This window comes from Beta vulgaris, chromosome 7 (genome assembly GCF_026745355.1).
Source record: "Beta vulgaris subsp. vulgaris cultivar EL10 chromosome 7, EL10.2, whole genome shotgun sequence".
Lineage (NCBI taxonomy): Eukaryota > Viridiplantae > Streptophyta > Magnoliopsida > Caryophyllales > Amaranthaceae > Beta > Beta vulgaris.
The window spans coordinates 52,298,885-52,321,741 of record NC_079208.1 but is presented as its reverse complement, the minus strand read 5'-3'; the positions used below and the strand labels follow the sequence as shown (position 1 = coordinate 52,321,741).

At 32.6% G+C, this 22,857-nt stretch overlaps 1 protein-coding gene across 1 annotated transcript; it reads right to left on the bottom strand.

The window, feature by feature from the left end:
- Positions 1-147: 147 nt before the first annotated feature.
- On the bottom strand, positions 148-1,033 carry LOC130592228 (auxin-responsive protein SAUR78). Its single transcript, XM_057396441.1, has one exon. It carries the CDS (start codon positions 888-890, stop codon positions 519-521), a length of 372 nt encoding a protein of 123 aa, XP_057252424.1. The 5' UTR covers positions 891-1,033; the 3' UTR covers positions 148-518.
- Between the last annotated feature and the right edge of the window lie 21,824 nt (positions 1,034-22,857).

Genomic DNA, 22,857 nt, shown 5'->3' with positions numbered 1-22,857 from the left:
GAGGGCATACACTCTTAGACAAGGAAATAAATTGTATCCAATTGTGCATTGTATTAGAAAAGGACATATGTCCTACATTGTTGTATTCATATATAGGAATAAGATCACTACCAAAAATAGTCAATTTAATACATATATAGAAGCTAATAAATCACAAAAATGATATTATATTATTTCAATTGATCAATTTTGGATACAAATAATAATGCTAACAACATGGTAGCAATACAATTCTTTTATCAATAATAATCACTCTACTTAATAACAAAAATCCAAACTTATTTTTGGATTTTTTTATACTATTTTTTTTTCTTCTTTTTCAATCTAATCCTTTTATATGCCTAAAGCTTCAATCTCTCATTCTCTTATAAAAAAAGAATTTCTTCAAGCAAGTAAAATTGATCATATAATACAATATACAACCTACACTCTACCAAAAAAAAAAAAAAAAACCCCATTTAATTAAATGGGATTTTCTCTCGAAAAATGAAGCAAATATAAAAATTGCAACATAAAAATTAATAAGCATAAAATCCAACTAAATCTTCCAAAGACTCAGATTGTGAGTCAATATTTTGCAACATCCAAAGCAAATGTTCAAATAAAACAACCTCACAACCAATAACTGTGGTGTGATCATCACAGCCGTCTGATTTATCAACAAGCTCTTTAATCAGAGGGTGATCAAGTACTTCTGATGTTACCTGATAACGTCGTAAAGATTTTCCTACGTACACAGTGTGAAGTCCAATATTATTATGATTGGACACGTGGCACTCATCAGATGGTGCAGGTGTACAGTTTACGCTGTTCTCGCGTCGTAGCTTACCAAAAGAGTTCATCTTTTTAAGTGCTGATCTTAACTTCGTTAGTTTTCCTGCCTTCGCCATTTTTGTTTTTGAAGGTTGTTTTTTTTTTTGTGTGATGGAGAATTGTAGAGAGAGAAAGAGGTAGAGAGAGAATGTTGGAAATTATAAATGGTGGGATGATAAATTGAAAATGTAGTAAAGGAAGTTGGGTGTATATATAGAAGGATTATTGTTTATTTGTTTTAATTTTATTGAAAATTTGTGGACCCTATAAAGGGGTGTATTTTGGGATTTTAGCTGGATACTTTGGGGGGCCAACGAGATGCACCAGCTGGATACTTGTTAAGCAAGATTATTAATGGGGGATAATTGTTAGATACTCCCTCTAATTTTTATTAATTTATTTATTTTGATTTTTAACGTTATTGATATACATTATTTTAACTATTTTTTGTGATTTGTACTTAAGAATAATTATATTTATATGAGATTTTGTTAGATTAATTTTAATATATATTATTCAAATATTGGCCATGTTTGGTAAATGACTTTTCATTGGCTTTTGGTTTTTCAATTTGGTCAAACAACAAAAAAAAAAGTGTTTGGTTATTGGCTTTTTAGTTTGCTAAAAAGCTGGCTTTTAAACCAAAATGAAAAAACTGTTTGAAGCAGCTTTTTGGATTGACTTTTGGCTTATTGGTCCACAAACTCTCTAATAAACCGCCAATAACCACAATTAATTTTATCAAACACTCTTGCAAACAGTGGGCTTAAAAAGCCAATACATACAAATAATGCTTCCAGCCAGTCAAACAAGCCAACTAAATCAGCCAACAGTCAATAGTCGATTGCCAAACAACCCCATAAACTTTTCGTGATTTTTTATTTACAATTAGAAATATTAAGTTTAAAATTAATGTCTCGATATATGTGCTCGAATAAACAATAAAAACTAAAGTAAGTATATTATAACTATACTAGCTTTCCACCCGTGCAAAAATGCACGGGAGGTTTTATGTAGAAATGATTTGGAGCCGTATATAATGTACGACAACATTATTTTTTATATTAAGTAGTTGTTTTTATTCGAAATATATTGAATCCGGGATTATTAGAATCCATATATTCAAGATTAAAAGAATATAAAAAGTAAAATTATATTTAATATATATAAAAATCCTTTGTTACAACATTTTGAACTTTAAAAATGTTGTAATCGTGATATATACATTTATAATTACGTAAATGAAACAAAAAACACATTAAAATGCGGGGGAATACTTTGTTTATAAATTTAAGATTGTAGGATGTTTCTCCTAAAATCATGATTTGAATAGTAGCTGGTTGATTTCAAGTTTTCATAATCATATCGTGTATTAAAAATAAATTTTAAAACCGACTTACGACCCGTATGTTCAGTGATTGATGTAGCTAATGTCATGATAAAATATGTGACCAACCAGCTTTTTTTTTTTTTGTTGCTTAGCAAAGGTTTGCTTTCTCTTAGTTGGTTTTAGGTTGTAACTGTTTGCTCTAATTAATATAATTACTTGCTTAGCAAAAAAAACTTTCTTAAAACAAAAAAAGTTAAAAGAAGAAGCTTTTGTTCTGCCTATCGTTTTATACAGAGGCTCATATAAAAACATAATCACTACTGTCACTCAATTATGCAACAACTTTCACTCCTTGCTTTCTGCAGTTTCGCTTAACTCCTCTCTCTTATTAAACTATCTTATTACAATTTTTTTTATGATATGATTATCCAAATTGTATTAAAAAACAATCTCAAAGTTTATATAGCATGATTTTCATCAAAGTGAATGGGGTTATCTCTAAATTTCTAAGTGAAAAAATTAATTTAAAGAGACAATCACTCAAGAAAATTATACAAATATGGCATTTTTTTTTCTTGATTTGCCTTTTATTTCTTAATCACCATATGACCTGTTCTTTTCCATATTCTTTTCGATTTTTAGAATTGAATTGTAGAACCATTTCAAACTTCTATATTTACATTCCAACATACTCGTGAATGAGGTGTATCTCGTAATTTTAGGTTGAAATATTTATTATGGCCTTGTGATTAAAAAATATTAGAAATTTGTAATGAGAATAGTTTAAAACTGGCTTACGACCTTGTGCTGTAAGATTATGACTTGTGAATTATCTATAATTAGTAGTATGATTGTTCTTATTTATTAGAACGGCCTTATAAAAAATGGACCTGCTTAGAGTCATTTATTTAACTTTAACTAACTTTTTAGCGGTAAAACTTGTCTCATAGATACTTTAAACTCACGTAATTTTATGCCATTGTTCCTTATAGTCAATTTTAAATGTCTATATCAATTTCTTTACACACAAAAAAAAGTATAGCCCCCTAATACCATGGTTCTCATGTGTGAGTGGACATAATATATGCTACTAATAAATTTGATCGAAAATTTTTAGTATAGGTTTTTGACCCCTGCAAATTACATGGGAATGATAAATAATTATGATAGTTTCGCAAAAATATGTTGTAAAGTTCATAAATATTTACCAAATATTATAATTAAGCCTATGTATTAAATATTATTTAATCAAAGTAAAGAGTGATTACGTTTTCCATCATTTTTTTAAAAAAACATGTGAGTTTATTTATCAAATAGACAATATATTTCATTTATATATCTTTCATTAAGACGCTCCTTATGAAATTGGGATTAGATTTCGAGCACCAAGTCAATAACTCTTGTATGATTTTTAGTACTGAAATTATGATTGGTCGTACTGTTAGATATATCCAATAAAGGGCTCTATGAGTTAACGTATAATTTTTTTTCTTATGTAGCTAGTCCACAAAAATATTCTTCAACTATATCTAAAAGCATACATCATATATCAAGTACGTACATTATGCATCAAAAAAGAAAAACCAATTTTTTGACTGATAATTAGTTATGTATACATCAAAAAATAAAACCATAGTAATATGTTTAAAAATTGTTGTTTTTTTTATATAACCTTAATATCAACTTATACAATAAGATATCAGACTTTATTTTCAACTCTTTATATCAAGCTTTATATACAATACTTTATAAGTTGTTACACTTTATAGCAAACTTATACAATTGTTTGTATTCAGATTATTCAGGGAACTTAAATGAATATTCTTTCTTCCTCTTCCTTATATTGATGTACCATATATTAAACTTCTTTATGAACAATTATCCATTACCAAACGCCATTCTTCTTCCTCTTTGATTTTCCATCAAAACACTCCAAAAATTAAGTCCAAAAAATACGCCTACTCATCTTCTAAAATCTAGAGACTTCAAGCAAATCAAATTACAATCTCTCATTTATAAGTAGCTACATTTTTATACTTTAAAGCCACAAATTATCGATCAAAATTATACTCCAACATTTTGAATTGTTATCTTCTCAAGTCATCGATTTTTGCAACAACAACAATTATAAAACTCACGCATGTGGGTTTGTGAAGAAATTAAGCCTTTGATTATCTTTATGTTCTTTGCATTTGAAGCATGGTTACTATAATCCCTTAATGCAACCAAGGTGTACATCATTCCATCTACAAAGTGAAGAAGATTTAAAGACCGCATGCAAAACCACAAATCTGTGAAGGAGTTGGATTGAATGGAGTTCGAAATAATTTTCTAAATGGGTCAATATAGGTTGGAATTATTTGGTAAGTTTATTTTTAAAAAAAATGATTTTTGACTAATTGTGATGAAATTTCCATGATTTTTTAAGTTTGCATGTAGTTTTTAGCAATTAGTTATATCTTATAATTATAATACTAAAATGAGTCATATAATTCCTAAAATTGATAACAGTGAGTGAGAAGAATCAAGATTCAAATTATTTGAAACAATAACATGAGGTTGAAATGGAATAGTGAATATGCCAATCTATAAAAAATATTCTAATATATTACAGTTAGTGAGTGAGAAACCTATTGAAAAAATCAAGATTCTAAATTTTAACAGTTAGTGAAAATTAATTTAATATATTAGTAGTATAACTGTCATTTAGGAATTTAGAATTGAAATTGAAATTAGGATGAATGCACATTTTAATTTTCTGGACAATCATTATATTAGGGTGTGATTACATAAACATCTTTATATAATAACATTTTTTACCTTTATTTTTTCGCAACTATAATAACAATTCTTGGTGGGTGAATTTTGAATTTTAAATATAAAAAAAACATTTAATTATATTTGACCGGTAGCTATAATTTAGGCAGTTGTTTGAAACTTACCACACTAATATCATTGTTTGATTTCAAGGTAGTTTTTTTTGGAAGGAAATTATCACGCCATGTGACATCAAAATTTTTGTATATAATAGAGTGTCGAATTTGGCGATGACACGTGGCAGATGTAATAGTAGCATGACACGTAGGCAAAGTGAACATTGAATAATGCTGGCTTGACACGTAAGCAAAATGAACCTTGTTTTATATATATATATAGATACTACCTATGTTTTTATTTAGTTGCAACGGTTTGACTTTCACGCTTGCCAATTTGTATTAAAAAACAATCTCAAAGTTTATATAGCATGATTTTCATCAAAGTGAATGGGGTTATCTCTAAATTTCTAAGTGAAAAAATTATTTAAAGAGACAATCACTCAAGAAAATTATACAAATATGGCATTTTTTTTCTTGATTTGCCTTTTATTTCTTAATCACCATATGACCTGTTCTTTTCCATATTCTTTTCGATTTTTAGAATTGAATTGTAGAACCATTTCAAACTTCTATATTTACATTCCAACATACTCGTGAATGAGGTGTATCTCGTAATTTTAGGTTGAAATATTTATTATGGCCCTGTGATTAAAAAATATAGAATATTGTAATGAGAATAGTTTAAAACTGGCTTACGACCCTTGTGCTGTAAGATTATGACTTGTGAATTATCTATAATTAGTAGTATGATTGTTCTTATTTTATTAGATCGTGCCTTATAAAAAATGGACCTGCTTAGAGTCATTTATTTAACTTTAACTAACTTTTTGGCGGTAAAACTTGTCTCATAGATACTTTAAACTCACGTAATTTTATGCCATTGTTCCTTATAGTCAATTTTAAATGTCTATATCAATTTCTTTACACACAAAAATAAAGTATAGTCTCCCTAATACCATGGTTCTCATGTGTGAGTGGACATAATATATGCTACTAATAAATTTGATCGAAAATTTTTAGTATAGGTTTTCGACCCCTGCAAATTACATGGGAATGATAGATTTTATGATAGTTTCGTCAAAAATATGTTGTAAAGTTCATAAATATTTACCAAAATATTATAATTAAGCCTATGTATTAAATATTATTTAATCAAAGTAAAGAGTGATTACGTTTTCCATCATTTTTTTAAAAAAAACATGTGAGTTTATTTATCAAATAGACAATATATTTCATTTATATATCTTTCATTAAGACGCTCCTTATGAAATTGGGATTTAGATTTCGAGCACCAAGTCAATAACTCTTGTATGATTTTTAGTACTGAAATTATGATTGGTCGTACTGTTAGATATATCCAATAAAGGGCTCATATGAGTTAACCGTATAATTTTTTTTCTTATGTAGCATAGTCCACAAAAATATTCTTCAACTATATCTAAAAGCATACATCATATATCAAGTACGTACATTATGCATCAAAAAAGAAAAACCAATTTTTTGATCTGATAATTAGTTATGTATACATCAAAAAATAAAACCATAGTAATATGTTTAAAAATTGTATTGTTTTTTTTATATAACCTTAATATCAACTTATACAATAAGATATCAGACTTTATTTTCAACTCTTTATATCAAGCTTTATATACAATACTTTATAAGGTGTTACACTTTATAGCAAACTTATACAATTGTTTGTATTCAGATTATTCAGGGAACTTAAATGAATTATATTCTTTCTTCCTCTTCCTTATATTGATGTACCATATATAAACTTCTTTATGAACAATTATCCATTACCAAACGCCATTCTTCTTCCTCTTTGATTTTCCATCAAAACCTCCAAAAATTAAGTCCAAAAAATACGCCTACTCATCTTCTAAAATCTAGAGACTTCAAGCAAATCAAATTACAATCTCTCATTTATAAGTAGCTACATTTTTATACTTTAAAGCCACAAATTATCGATCAAAATTATACTCCAACATTTTGAATTGTTATCTTCTCAAGTCATCGATTTTTGCAACAACAACAATTATAAAACTCACGCATGTGGGTTTTGTGAAGAAATTAAGCCTTTGATTATCTTTATGTTCTTTGCATTTGAAGCATGGTTACTATAATCCCTTAATGCAACCAAGGTGTACATCATTCCATCTACAAAGTGAAGAAGATTTAAAGACCGCATGCAAAACCACAAATCTGTGAAGGAGTTGGATTGAATGGAGTTCGAAATAATTTTCTAAATGGGTCAATATAGGTTGGAATTATTTGGTAAGTTTATTTTTAAAAAAAATGATTTTTGACTAATTGTGATGAAATTTCCATGATTTTTGTTTGCATGTAGTTTTTAGCAATTAGTTATATCTTATAATTATAATACTAAAATGAGTCATATAATTCCTAAAATTGATAACAGTGAGTGAGAAGAATCAAGATTCAAATTATTTGAAACAATAACATGAGGTTGAAATGAAATAGTGAATATGCCAATCTATAGAAAAATATTCTAATATATTACAGTTAGTGAGTGAGAAACCTATTGAAAAAATCAAGATTCTAAATTTTAACAGTTAGTGAAAATTAATTTAATATATTAGTAGTATAACTGTCATTTAGGAATTTAGAATTGAAATTGAAATTAGGATGAATGCACATTTTAATTTTCTGGACAATCAGTTTATATTAGGGTGTGATTACATAAACATCTTATATAATAACATTTTTTACCTTTATTTTTTCGCAACTATAATAACAATTCTTGGTGGGTGAATTTTGAATTTTAAATATAAAAAAAACATTTAATTATATTTGACCGGTAGCTATAATTTAGGCAGTTGTTTGAAACTTACCACACTAATATCATTGTTTGATTTCAAGGTAGTTTTTTTTGGAAGGAAATTATCACGCCATGTGACATCAAAATTTTTGTATATAATAGAGTGTCGAATTTGGCGATGACACGTGGCAGATGTAATAGTAGCATGACACGTAGGCAAAGTGAACATTGAATAATGCTGGCTTGACACGTAAGCAAAATGAACCTTGTTTTATATATATATATAGATAATTATATTGTAGATCGTCCTTTTTTAATAAACAGTCAATGGTGTATTATGTTATGTCATATGTCATGTAGTATGTTATGTGATTATCTCATTCTTCAATGTTGTCCACCGCTAGGGTACTGGCTAGATCCACTTAACTCGAAAATAAACGTTTTGAAAGAGGGTGGGTATATCTCTATTATATAAGGGAAGGGGGAAGCAACCGTGTCCTCTTTTGAAATACCTATTTTGTCCCCTCTTCCCTTCTAAATTACAAAAGGATTGTAAAAATCAAAATCAGCACTCAAATAAAACTACCGAAAATTAATTTACAACACTCACTCACAAATCAATTAAAAGAAGAAACTTTACAAATCACTCATACAATTAGGAAAATCACGTTATAAAAAATCACGCAAATCACTCAAATAATCAGGAAACTTTATTAAAACTTAAAATTTACATACAAAATAAAACTAATAACCTAGAACGTCAATACATACAAAAACATTTACAAAAATTTACTTACAAATCACTATTCACAAGAACCATTCACAATTAATGGTGGGTCATGATAAAAAAAATAGAGGTGTATTTGTAGTGAAATAAGAATTTAGAAGTTAGACAAGGAAAAAAATTATTTACTTTTTCATAGTATTTCCTATATATAATAAAAAAATTATATATATTTGGACCTATCTTTTTCTATTATATAATAGCGATTAATTATTAAGGTAAAAAGGTTTATGTAAAATATCATTCAAAAGTTAAAGTACAACATATCTCTATTATATGAGAGAAGAGCCGTAGGGATGGCAATTGGGCGGGACGGGTGCGGAGGATGGTACCTTCACACCCGCACCCGCACCCGCATAAAATTCTAATCCCCATCCCCGCCCCACCACCCATTGCGGAGGAAAATTTCAGACCCACCTGCGCCCCACCAAGTACGTATTTATACCCATCCCCGCCCACCACCGACATGGATAATCGCACCCGCTTCATATCCGCGTCGTACCCACTTCACCCCCACCCCCACCACCCACATGGGTATCCGCACCCGCTTCTTACTTGCGTCATATCCACATATTTATATTTTTCAAGATAAAATAATAAATAATATAAGTATATCAATAGAATTTTAATCATAAAATCCATACCCGCTCCACCATCCATTGCGGGTAGAATTTTAATCCCCATCCTCGCCCCATCCCCACCAAACCTAGACCCATCCCCGCCCCACTTGGGCGGGGATGGGGCGGGTCCCCTACTTGACCCCCCCTGCCATCCCTAAGAAGGGGGGAGCTATGGTGTCCCCAAAAAAGAGACTATATATGTTACCCCCTTTCCATTCTAAATTACAAATTCACTTACAAATCAAATGAGGCTTCAAACAAAAAGACCAAAAATATGATTATAACAATCAATCACAAACTACTACCTATGAAAAAATTGACTTGAAATCAAAGTGTCCACTTTCTTTACAATTTATGAAGTATTGTACTTAATTCAAAAATCAACTAAAAAATTATAATATTAGAAATCATAAATAAATTCAATAAAATTTCTATTTGTTCATAGAATTTAACTTTGAAAAGTAAAAAAAACAAAAAAAATGGTGAGAGACTTAAGTGAAAGAAACTAAACCAATCAAATTTTGCAACTAAAAACAATTATACTTCGTATGTCTAATGTTCATATTGTGACTCTATGCCGAAGAAAATCGAGTTTCTGTTTCGAAAAAAATTCAAGCACGCATCGCGTGCAAAAAATTCTAGTAAAACAAAATTGGAGGGAAAATGAGGAGATTAAGGGGTAAAAAAAAAGTCAATGTCGAAAATGGTTGACAGGTTTGATCTGACAAAAAAATTTATAATGTTGTTTATCACAAAATGTCACTTTTAAAATATTGTTTATGAAAAAAATAAGAACTCTATATAATATGCTAAATTAAAACATCCTTTTGATACAATGAAAAATTGTCAAGGATAATCCAAAACCTTTAACTGGGTGATCTACACTTTGAATTAACTTTGAATAAACAAAGCTTATGAAGGTATTATCTTTTATGGGGTTCAAGAGGTAAACAACCTGTAATTGTATGTCATTTGTCCATGTGTCTTATTTTTACAGGTTTATATTTTTAATTTTATTTAAATTCCTAAACGTTAATTAAATAAAAAAAATAAAAACAAAACACATCTACCTTTAATCCTTTCCAACCCAAAACCCCTCCGCACTCGCTTCCCCACCCATGCAAACATCCCCCTACCCCTCCCCCGCCCCTTTTCCTGTGACCACCCCCTCCCCGACCCCCTCTTCCTGCGACCACCCCCTGTGAGCACCCCCCTACCCCCTTTACCTATACGATCATTCCCTTCCCCACCCTCCTCACCTTGCGAACATCTCTCTAAAAGATTAGTCATGGGACTTTACATCCGACCACGTGTAACTTCCTAGGAGTTTATTGTGATTTCCACAAAGTAATCACTCTTAATCTGGGCGACCTGCAAGCTGGTTCACTGGGGTCTGACAGTCGTATCGGCCTGACAATTGGGAAGGAGGAAGTTACACGTGGGAGCGGTGGAGTTAGGGTAGGGCAAGGGTGTTGGTTGTTGTGTGGAAGGAAGAAGAGGGGATGGAGAACATGGTGGAGTGAGAGGGAGATGGAGGAGGGACAAAAAGGTCAAAGGAGAGAAATTATCAAAGAAAATTTAAAAAATTACCCCTATTAAAAGATTATACCCTCATAACTTATAAGCTTTGGTTATTCGAAGTTAATCCAAAGTCTGACTTAGGGCCTGTTCTCCCCAGCTTATTTTCAGTTCAGTTCAGTTCAGTTCAGTTCGGTTCAATTCAGTTCAGTTCAATTCAGTTCAGATCAGATCAGTTCAGTTCAGTTCAGACCGCAGTTCAATTCAGTTCAGACCAGTTCAGTTCAGCTCTTAACAATACTTTTACTCTCACATATCACTATTCATTTCAGTTCAGTTCAGTTCAATTCAGTTCAGTTCAGAGCAGTTCTGTTCAGTTCAGTTCAATTCAGTTCAATTCAATTCAATTCAGTTCAGTTCAGATCAATTCAGTTCAGTTCAGTTTAGCTGTTTTATGCCGAAGAGAACAGGCCCTTAGGGCCTATTCTCCCCAGCTTATTTTCAGTTCAGTTCAGTTCAGCTTAGCTCCATTCTTTTATAACCATTTTGTTAAATTATTATTATTATGTTGGTCTAAGGGCCTGTTCTCCCCAGCTTATTTTCAGTTCAGTTCAGTTCAGTTCAGCTCCAATAAGTTCAGTTCAGTTCAGCTCCAATCAGTTCAGTTCAGATCAGTTCAGTTCAGTTCAGTTCAGCTCCATTCTTTTATAATTATTTTGTTAAATATTATTATTATGTTGGTATAATTTATATTACTAATTACTCTTATTATTATTATTATTATTATTATTATTATTATTATTATTATTATTATTATTACTATTACTATTATTGTTATTATTATTATTATTATTATTACTATTATTATTACTATTATTATTATTATTATCATTATTATTATCATTATTATTATTATTATTATTTAAATATATATCATTACTATTAAGTATTATTATTATTATTGTTTCTATATATTATTTTGTTTATTATAGCTTTACTCATTATTATTACTATTATTATTAGGAGGAACATGATTTAGGTCAAAGCCCAAATAAACCAACTTTTTTTAGCCCATAAACCAATTAAATCGCGTCAAGACAGTTTATGATGTAATTTTTGCGGTCCAACCCAATCATTATTTTTATTATTAAATATTTTTATATATTATAAAATCTAATTATTAAAATAGTAATATTGATTTACTTCTTAGATATTATTGTTATTATATATCATCATCAAGTATTAATATATTAATAAAAATAATATAAAATAATTATTATTAATTATCATTATTATCATTAAATATTATTATTATTATTATTAATTTATGATTATTAATATTATTTATTTATAACTATCATTTAAAAATATCCAAAATACTATTATTATTATTCATTATTATTACTTATCATTATAATTATTATTTAATATTCATATTATTATTGTTAAAATATTATTTATATATTTATTACATTCAGTTTATTTCAATTTAATTTAATTCAATTCAGTTCAGTTCAGTTCAGCTCCAATAAGTTCAGTTCAGTTCAGCTATTTTATGCCAAAGAGAACAGGCCCTAATTTATTTAACTAATTCTTCTTCTTCTTATTATTATTTCTATATCATTATTATTAAATATTATTATTTCTATATATTATTTTGTTTATTATAGCTTTATTAATTATTATTACTATTATTATTAGGAGGAATATGGTTTAGGTCAAAAGCACAAATAAGCTCACGTTTTTTAGCCCATAAACCAATCAAATCGCGTCAAAACTTGTTATGATGCAATTTTGCGCGGTCCGACCCAATCATTATTTTTATTACTAAATATTATTATATTATTAAATTTAATTATTAAAATAGTAATATTAATTTACTTCTTAGATATTATTGTTATTATACAATCGTCATCAAGTATTAATTATCATCATCAAGTATTAATATATTAATACAAATAATATAAAATAATAATTATTAATTATGATTATTATCATTAATTATGATTATTATTATCAATAATTTATGATTATTAATATTATTTATTTATAACTATCATTTTAAAATATCCAAAATACTATTATTATTCATTATTATTACTTATCATTATAATAATTATTTAATATTCATATTATTATTGTTTATATATTAATTATATATTTATTACCTTCAATCTAATTCAATTCAATTTAGTTCAGTTCATATCAGATCAGATCAGTTCAACTCAGCTCAGCTCAGCTGTTTTATGCCGAAGAGAACATACTCTTACATTAGGTAGACCGCCTAAAAATTGACTTATTATTAACAATTTTTTACATGATATAATCATAGGATCTTATTATATTAGATTTGATACTACGGTTGGATCCTTAATTCGCTCCACAAATCTTAAGCCAGAATCTCAATCTTAACAACCTTAGTTGGCGATTGCGATATATTTTTGTCACCGCTTTTATCTCCCCGAAGAAGGGTATTGTAAAACGTAAAAGCAAATGTATTTCTTGGTAGTCATTCATCTATCTGTCTTTCTCATGATCTGATCTCATCAATGGAACCATTAACTAACAAAAATCTAGCTGGCAAACTCCATATTCACATCCTTAGTATTGCTTGCTCTTTTCTTCTTCTTTTTTACCTTTAATCAACTGAAAGACCGATGGGTCAATCTCCCCACTAAAACTAATCCAACTAAATATTGTTTACATTAGAAAATTGTTGAAGCTATGATGTATAGCGCACACCACATGTGAGTGTCCCATATTGATTAAACAAGAGAGATGGGTTCACTTTATAATGTAGGAAAAATTGTCAAGAATAAGTCAACCTTTGCGTTGACCGCTTTTGACAAGTCAACCTTTATTTATTCCAGTAGCAAGTAAAGCTTGTACATGAATTAGCTTTTAACGAGTTTTTTTACTTATGACCTGAATAAGCCCTACAATTTTGTTCAGTTTTAAGTTTCTCACGGGACTTTTATAAAATTCAAGCAGTGCAAATATGTTCTAGAGAACAATTTAATGAGTTCTAGAATACACACCTGTTAAAACTGAACAAAATTGTAGGGGTTGTTCAGGTCATAAGTAAAAAAACTTGTTAAAAGCTAATTTATGTACAAGCTTTACTTGCTACTAGAATAAATGAAGGTTGACTTGTTAAAAGCGGTCAACGCAAAGGTTGACTTATTCTTGACAATTTTTCCTATAATGTAAAGGGGTTACTCCCCTTATTGTCATATGGTTTTAAGGTGATAACCTCTGTGTTGTGAAGTGGACTATTCTACAAATTACAATCATTTTAGATGAAAAAGATGCGGTACTTTGTTAATTATCTGCTAGTTTATCAAATAATGCAATTTTAATGTAAGTGTGAAGTCGTTATCATATTCATTTTCTTAAGGGGACGTTTGGTTCATATGATTTTGGTATGAGGTATGGGGTTTACCCAAGGGAGGAGGTGGGTATGGCTCATATCAATACATCAAGGTATCAAATAGAAGGAAAATTTTCATTCCCAAATAAAACCAAACACATGGTATTAGGTATCATATGAACCGAACGCTCCCATAGGCCATAGTGATGTGAGTTTGGAATCACGAATGAAATCAGGATGGTATAGGTTTGGAATTTGATACCTAATACCATGTGTTTGGTTCTATTTGGGAATGAAATTTTTTTCTTTTATTTAATACCTAGAGTTATTGGTATAAGCCAAACCCACCCCCTTAATTAGGTTTCAAACCCTATACCTTATGGGTTTGAGGTATGGGTTTTATATCTATCAAATTATTAAACAAACACCAAGTATGTATTTTTCTCATTCTAAACCTATACCTCATACCAAAATTATATAAACCAAACGCGATCCATTTTTTTTATACTAATGATTGGGAATGTATGAAAGGGAAATTTTAAAGGTTTTGGTAGGAATCTATTCTTTTATTATTTTAGGTGTGTTATATTAAAATGGAAAATGGATGAAAATAATAGCATCCTGATATATATTTATGATGAGCTTAATTGTATACCATTAATTATGTTTTAGTGAAATTTATTAGAAGTGATATCTAAAGAATTGAAGAAAAAAACTAACAAAGTCTATTTTAAATATACGGTTTTTTTCCAGGTACTCCTGTGGTTTTTCAAAATTCATGGATTATTCCTATTTTTTTCAAAAATGCACCAGGTTTTCTTATTTTGGGGGTAAAATATACAAAATGCACTTAATGACTAACGGTGTCAAATTTTCATTAGTCATAAAGGTTAATTAACCCCTATAATCCTGATTAAACCCTCTAACCCTAACCCTGCAAATAAGTACATGTACCCAATTGCATGTAGAGCATGGTGCACCCTCTTCTAAACTACGTAGTTTTTATCATATTTAAAATCTATAATTTTTTTTTTAAAAATTGTTATTTGTTTCCTTAAATTTTACCACTAAAAATTCATTTTTCAAATTTAAATTTAAAAGGTATGTGTTCTTTTACCTTAAGTGTAGATGTTCATTTACTATATGTTCTTTTCATTATGACCTATGTTCTTTTATAAATATAGATTTACGTGTTCTTTAATTTTAATTCGTGTGTTCTTTTTTAAAGTAGAAAAGTTGTTGAAAATAAAAGTTTGTGTTCTTTTATATAAATGGTATATTCTTTTTGGGTGCAAAATGAACATTATTGTGCACCCTAGTGCATAATCCACGCTTTGCAAAACCCTAACCCCAAACCCTCTAACACCTCACCCCCACTCTAAACCCTAACACTAACTACCCAACTACCACAACCCCACTCTACCCTCCCCCACCCTTGTAGTCGCCCTCCCCCAACCCGCAGCCCCCTCTCACGCAGCCCAACCCCACCCCCGCAACACCCCCCCCCCCCCCCAAAAAAAAAAAAAAAAAAATTTAATTGCAATTTGTTGTACGTCTTGGCATCTGTTTTCACTAAAATTAATTGCAACCCCTGAGATTTTTTGATAAAAGCTCATGGCTAGTGGTGCAACTGATAGTGGCTGGAGGTGTTGCTCGTTGCTTGTGTGAAGAGAGAGAAAGGGGGAGATGGAAGGGCGGCTATGGGGTGGATTTGCGATGAGTGAGTGACGAGAGAGGTAGAGGGTTATAGATTCGGGCAGTGGCTGGTTGGTTTTGCGAGGTTGAGAATGAGGGGGGAAGGCAGCTACGGGGGTGGGTAGAGGGGGGTTGTGGTGGTTAGGTGAGGTGTTAGAGGGTTAAGGATTAGGGTTAGATGGTTTAATTTGGGTTAAAGGGTTAATTAGGGCTAATAACTAAAGGAAACTTGATGTAGTTAGTCATTAATGGCATTTCGTGAATTTTATTGAAATAGTAAGGGTACCTGTTGCATTTTTTAAACAACAGGGATACCCCATAAATTTTGAAAAACCACATGGATACCTTGTAAAAAAACCGTTAAATATATATGAAGACTAACTATGTTGAGAGGCCTCATAAGGTCCATAAGGCCCTATTGCAAGTAGTATAAGAATAGCCTACAATGGTAATTAAGAGCCCATGTTGTTTGGCTCAGTTTATGTTTTCTCTCTTAGCATCAGTACTGCTGTGTCATCAGTACTCAGTACTGGTATTTATTACTTTTGTCTGTAGCTAATACTGCTGCCCATGTCTCTGGCCAGCTGTCTATTCAGGCCGTTATTTTGTTTGATCCTAGAATGATTCTAGGACACTTGTCACTCTAGGAATGGTGTCTGTAATCATAGGCAGCAGTATATTACTGAGCACAGAATGTTTGTAATATTCATTCAGAAATGAGAGAATGAAAAGGTGAATGAGAGAAACACTTCTGAGCATGAATCACTTCCATTGTTATCATGGTATCAGAGCTATGGTTGCTCAAACAAACACTCACTGATTCTTTTTTTTCTCTACAAAAATTAATATACCTCATATATCATCTGTGATATTATAGATCTTTCACAATAGCTAGAAAAAGAAAAATGACAACCATTGAGGTTACAAGTCCTTTGTATCTCCACCCCTCTGATGGAACTAATTTCATGACTGTGGAAAAGCTTCAAGGATCATCTAACTATAGATCCTGGAAACGTTCCATGGAAATAGCTCTTGCAGCAAAGAGGAAACTTGGCTTTGTAACAGGTCAAGTTAAGAGAGAAAATGGTTCAGGGGTAAAAGCTGAGGCATGGGATACTTGTAATAGTATGATAATATCATGGATATTGAGTTCTGTCTCTGAGTCTATAAAGAAATCTATCATGTTTGTGAGCAATGCTCACCAGATCTGGAGACAACTGGAGCAAAGATTTGCTCTCACAAATGGAACCAGAAAATACAAGTTGAACAAGGAACTCTATGAAACAAAACAGGAAGGGAAGGCTGTTAGTGAGTATTATACTTCCATGAGAAGTATATGGGAAGAATTAGAGTCTCTTACAACTCTTCCTGCTATTACTGCTGTAACAACAGAAGTAACTGAGTTCATAGGAGTCATTCAACAACAGCAAGAAGAAACTAAATTGTTTCAATTTTTAAATGGACTTGATGAAGTCTATGGGGTACATAGAAGCCAAATGTTGATGATGAGCCCTCTTCCCACTGTTGAAACAGCCTGCAGTTTCATAGAACAGGAGGAGGCACAAAGAGAAGTGCTTGGTCAAGTAAAAGAAGAATCTGAAACCATTGCAATGTATAGCAAAGGAGCTGGCATTGGGATGGGCCAGAAGGGTCCAATATCAGGATCTTAGTGCAGTGTGTGTAGCAAACTTGGTCACACAGCAGAAAAATGTTGGTTTGTAATTGGTTTTCCAAACAAAGGAAAAAACCAATTTCAGAACCAACCTCAATCTCAGTATAAGGGAAAAGGAAAGGCAAGCTACAATCAACAGCCTAAATGGAACAAAGCTAAGCACACAGACCAGAAGATAGCTGCTAACGTGCAACATGATGGTGCATCTAGTGTTCAAGGAAGCACTATAACTGCACAACAGCTTGAACAATTGCTCAAGCTTCTTCCAACACCATCGAAGGCAGGAGACACAGATGATGAAATGGAGGTTAGTTATGCTGGAATGGTATCTTGTTACTTTGCTGATAGCTGTAGAAATGATGAATGGATTATAGACACAGGAGCCACAGATCATATGACTGGGACTGCTGATATCCTTAGTAATCTTACATTGTGTAAGCACAATGCTCGAATTAACTTGCCTACTGGTGAGACTTCAAAAATCTCTCACACTGGTAATATAGTGCTGAAGAATGGTGTGAAATTAAACAATGTTATGTATATTCCTGCATTTAAACATAATCTGTTATCAGTACAAAAAATGTGTGAAGATGGAAATTATAAAGTGATGTTTTATAAGTCCTTCTGTATGATAATTGATGAGATAACTAGTAATGTGAAAGGAGTGGGAAGAGGTGAAAATGGTCTGTATTACATGCTGAATGAGCCTGTTGCTGAGACACTGAGAAGGATCAAAGAACAAGGTTCTAGTAGTGGTTGTACTGAGAAGAACACAGTGAGTGATGGAAGTGCTATGACTGCTAGTTGCTATAGAAATGTGCCTAGTGTTGTCAAAAATGTTGCCAAACTGAGTAGAGAGACTCTTTGGCATCATAGATTGGGCCACACACCCATGAAAAAGATGATGATGATAGAAGAAATTGGTGTGAAAGGCAATGAGACAGATGTATGTCTGGCTTGTCCCTTAGCCAAATTCACCAAGTTACCATTTCACAAGAGTGAATCCAGGGCAAAGGAATGCTTTGCACTTGTCCATATTGACACATGGGGGCCTTACAAGGTCAACTACAGAGGAAAATTCAGGTATTTCCTTACTTTAGTAGATGACTACTCAAGAGTTACCTGGGTACATCTATTGAAACTGAAATCTGATGCATTTGATGCAATCAGGAAGTTTACCATGATGATTCAGACACAATTTGGCACAGGAATCAAGGTTTTAAGGTCTGATAATGCCTTGGAGCTTGATGACACTAAGTGCAGAAAATTCTTTGAAGAAATGGGAATAGTGCATCAAACCTCTTGCCCTGACAGACCCCAGCAAAATGGGAGAGCTGAAAGGAAGCACAGGAACATACTAGAGATGGCAAGATCTCTTAGGTTCCATGCTGGCTTACCTTTGCAATTCTGGGGAGATTGTGTTCTCACAGCAACACATATCATCAATAGAATCCCAAGTGATATATTGAAAGGAAAGACTCCATATGAAATTTTGTATAAAAGAAAACCTGAATACAAGCAGATGAGATCATTTGGTTGCCTGGCATTTGCTTATAATCCAGAGAGAAAGAAGGACAAATTTCAGGCAAGAGGGGTACCTTGCATATTTCTGGGATATGCTACTACTCAAAAAGGCTACAGATTACACCATCTATTGACTGGTGTATCATTTGTGTCTAGAGATGTTAGATTCTATGAATCAATCTATCCCTATCACATCTTTCACTCCAGTACACCTCAGCCTCTTGAGACTCAGTTAGATCAAACTCACATAAGTGGAGTATATGATGATGAAGGAGATGAAGGGGTGAATATAGAAGAAAATAGAGAAGATGAAGTAACAGAAGTTGTGCCTGCTGAACCTATCTTGTCTCTGTCTCCTAGAAGGTCAAGTAGACATCACAAAGCTCCTGTATGGCATCAGGACTATCAAATCAGGGCAAATCATGTTGAGAGAGTTGCAACAACACCTGTGTCACCTAAATTCACTACCATGGTAGATGCTGTAAGTGAAAAACCTGATCCTAGACACTTTAAGGAAGCTATACAACATTCTCAGTGGCTTGTAGCTATGAATGAAGAGTTGGAGGCTCTTGAGAGCAACAACACCTGGGAGATAACTGACTTGCCTCCAGGAAAGCAAGCAATTGGATGCAAGTGGCTATACACCACCAAGTTTGATCCTCAAAGGAATACTACTAGATACAAATCTAGGCTAGTAATTCTTGGAAATAGGCAAAAGTATGGCATAGACTATGCTGAAACTTTTGCTCCAGTGGCAAAATTAACCACTGTAAGAGCTTTAGTGGCTATGGCAGCTATGGAAGGATGGCATACACATCAAATGGATGTGAAGAATGCCTTCCTTCATGGAGAATTAGAAGAAGTGGTGTATATGAAATATCCACCAGGATATGAAGGCAAGGGGTTCAGGTTTGACATCACACCTCAGGGGGAGAATCAAGTGAGCAAGCCTATAACTAACAAAGTCTGCAGACTTCTTAAATCTCTCTATGGCCTCAAACAGGCCCCAAGGCAGTGGTTTGCCAAGTTGAGGTCAGTATTACTAGAAAATGGCTTCAAACAATCTAAGAGTGACTACTCTTTGTTCACTCAAGTAGAAGGCTCAAAGTTTGTGGCAATACTTGCCTATGTAGATGATTTGATTCTCACTGGGAATGATATGAGAGCTATCACTCAAGCTAAACAATTTCTTCATAAAGAATTCAAGATGAAAGATATGGGGATCCTAAGTTACTTCTTAGGAATTGAAGTTGATAGAACTGATCAAGGGATCTTTCTATCTCAGAAAAAGTACATCAATGATCTTCTCACTCAGTATGCTATGACAGGCTGTAGAACCCTGAAACTTCCCATGGATACTCATGTTAAGCTCCTCTCCACTGCAGGCTCTCCTCTATCTCAGCCTGAGGTTTATCAGAGACTTATTGGCAAGCTTATTTACTTAACTTTTACTAGGCCAGACATTGCATACACAGTGCATGTTCTTAGCCAATTTATGCATAATCAAACTTCAGTTCACTTTCAAGCTGCTAAAAGGGTATTGAGATATCTAGCAGGGTCCAGAAACCAAGGTATACTGCTTGCATCAAAGTCAGGGGCTCATCTAAAGGCTTTCTGTGATAGTGACTGGGCTGGATGCCCAAACACCAGAAAGTCTACTTCAGGTTATTGTATTCTTCTAGGACAATCACCTATTGCTTGGAAATCTAAGAAGCAATCTGTTGTTGCAAGGTCTACTGCAGAAGCAGAATATAGGTCAATGGCAATGGCTATTTGTGAAGTGCTGTGGGTCAAAGAGCTATTGAAGGAACTTGGGCTTAAGCATCTTGGTTCTACTCCTATTTATTGTGATAATCAAGCAGCATTGGCAATTGCTGCTAATCCTGTTCACCATGACAAAACTAAACATGTGGAGATTGATTGTCATTTTATCAGGGAAACAGCAACTGAAGGTCATGTTACTCCTACTTATGTGGCTACTACTGAGCAACTTGCAGATGTTCTCACTAAAGTCCTGTCAACTGAGCAGCATCAATATCTGTTGTCCAAGCTGGGAGTTCAGACACTTCACTCTCAGCTTGAGGGGGAGTGTTGAGAGGCCTCATAAGGTCCATAAGGCCCTATTGCAAGTAGTATAAGAATAGCCTACAATAGTAATTAAGAGCCCATGTTGTTTGGCTCAGTTTATGTTTTCTCTCTTAGCATCAGTACTGCTGTGTCATCAGTACTCAGTACTGGTATTTATTACTTTTATCTGTAGCTAATACTGCTGCCCATGTCTCTGGCCAGCTGTCTATTCAGGCCGTTATTTTGTTTGATCCTAGAATGATTCTAGGACACTTGTCACTCTAGGAATGGTGTCTGTAATCATAGGCAGCAGTATATTACTGAGCACAGAATGTTTGTAATATTCATTCAGAAATGAGAGAATGAAAAGGTGAATGAGAGAAACACTTCTGAGCATGAATCACTTCCATTGTTATCAAACTAAAACATTGGATTTACGCATGGAAATAGACCCAATAAGGTTGATTCTGATATTACTCTAACTGTTTAACAAGGGCGAGACATAGCCTAAGAGGACCATGGTCCCTGCTGAAGGCCCATGTTCACTAGTACAAAAACGTTGATTTGCGTCGGACCCTGGACCCCTATTTGCGTCGGACTTGGGTCCGACGGCACAGGTCACGACGCAAATGACCTGAAATTGAGCTGCGTCGTATGCGAAAACGACGCAGATTAGTTAGCTATTTGCGTCGCACGCTATATACGGTGCGACGCAGATGGCTACCCCAGCCCAACACCAAGCTCAAAGGGTAATGTGCGTCGCACATCGCCTAGGGTGCGACACAGATGAGTGATTTGCGTCGCACCTTGGGTTACGTGCGACGCAAATTGCAATTTTTGTTTAAAATTTTTTTTTTAATTAAAAAAACGTGGAATGAGGCTGAACTTTTCGAGTGCAATAATACTGAATAATATTAGGAGAGGTCGATGAAACGAACAAAGAAATTAATTTCGTGAATTCATCTTCCATAATTTAAGTTACAGGACATGAATATTGCAATTGAAAGAACATGACGAAAATCTCAAAATGAAAATTATACAAATCATCAAAATAAAATAAAATAAATTAACCAAAAACATTAAATCACTTGTACATCCAGTATAGAATGAAAAAATCAGGAATAATATGAATTGTTCAGCGAAATCCTAAAACAATCGAAATATAAAAAAATCTGGAAATCCTAGGCTAAAACAACCGAAATATAAAAATATAAAAATAATGAAACAACCGAAATATAAGATCTTGTCTGCAATTTCTTCTCTTCCTCCTTCAGATCTGGAAATTCAATGAATTTCATTATAATATATACGAGAAATTAAAAAGAAAAAAACCAAAAATCTATCTTTAGCAAAACTGTGTCTTAGAGTTCAAAAATTTATCAGATCTTGGAAAATGGCAAAAAATGGAAAAGAATTACCGGAGTTAGAGGACAAAATTCCTCCTCAATTTCGATGCATCTCCTCCTTCACCGTTGTGTCACTGAAAATTGTTGAGCAATCTCGGTGTTGAGACGGTTGTTCTTCAATTCTCTTTCTTGAACTTGAGAAAATAGACGGCGAGAACAAAGTTGCCGGAGTCGTCGGTGTTTGTGTTGTCGTGTCAGTGCGAACGGATCTCGAGTTTGAGAGGTGGGGAGAAAAACGAAGAAACGAACGGAACTCGAGTTTGGGAGGCCTGAGAAACGGACGGATCTAGGGTTGAGAGTGAAGGCTGAGAGTGAAGGTTGAGAGTGAACGGAGTGAGAAAGTGAGGGGCGAGATCTAGGGTTTTAGAGCCAAGTGAGAGTGAACGGTTGAATTGGGCCT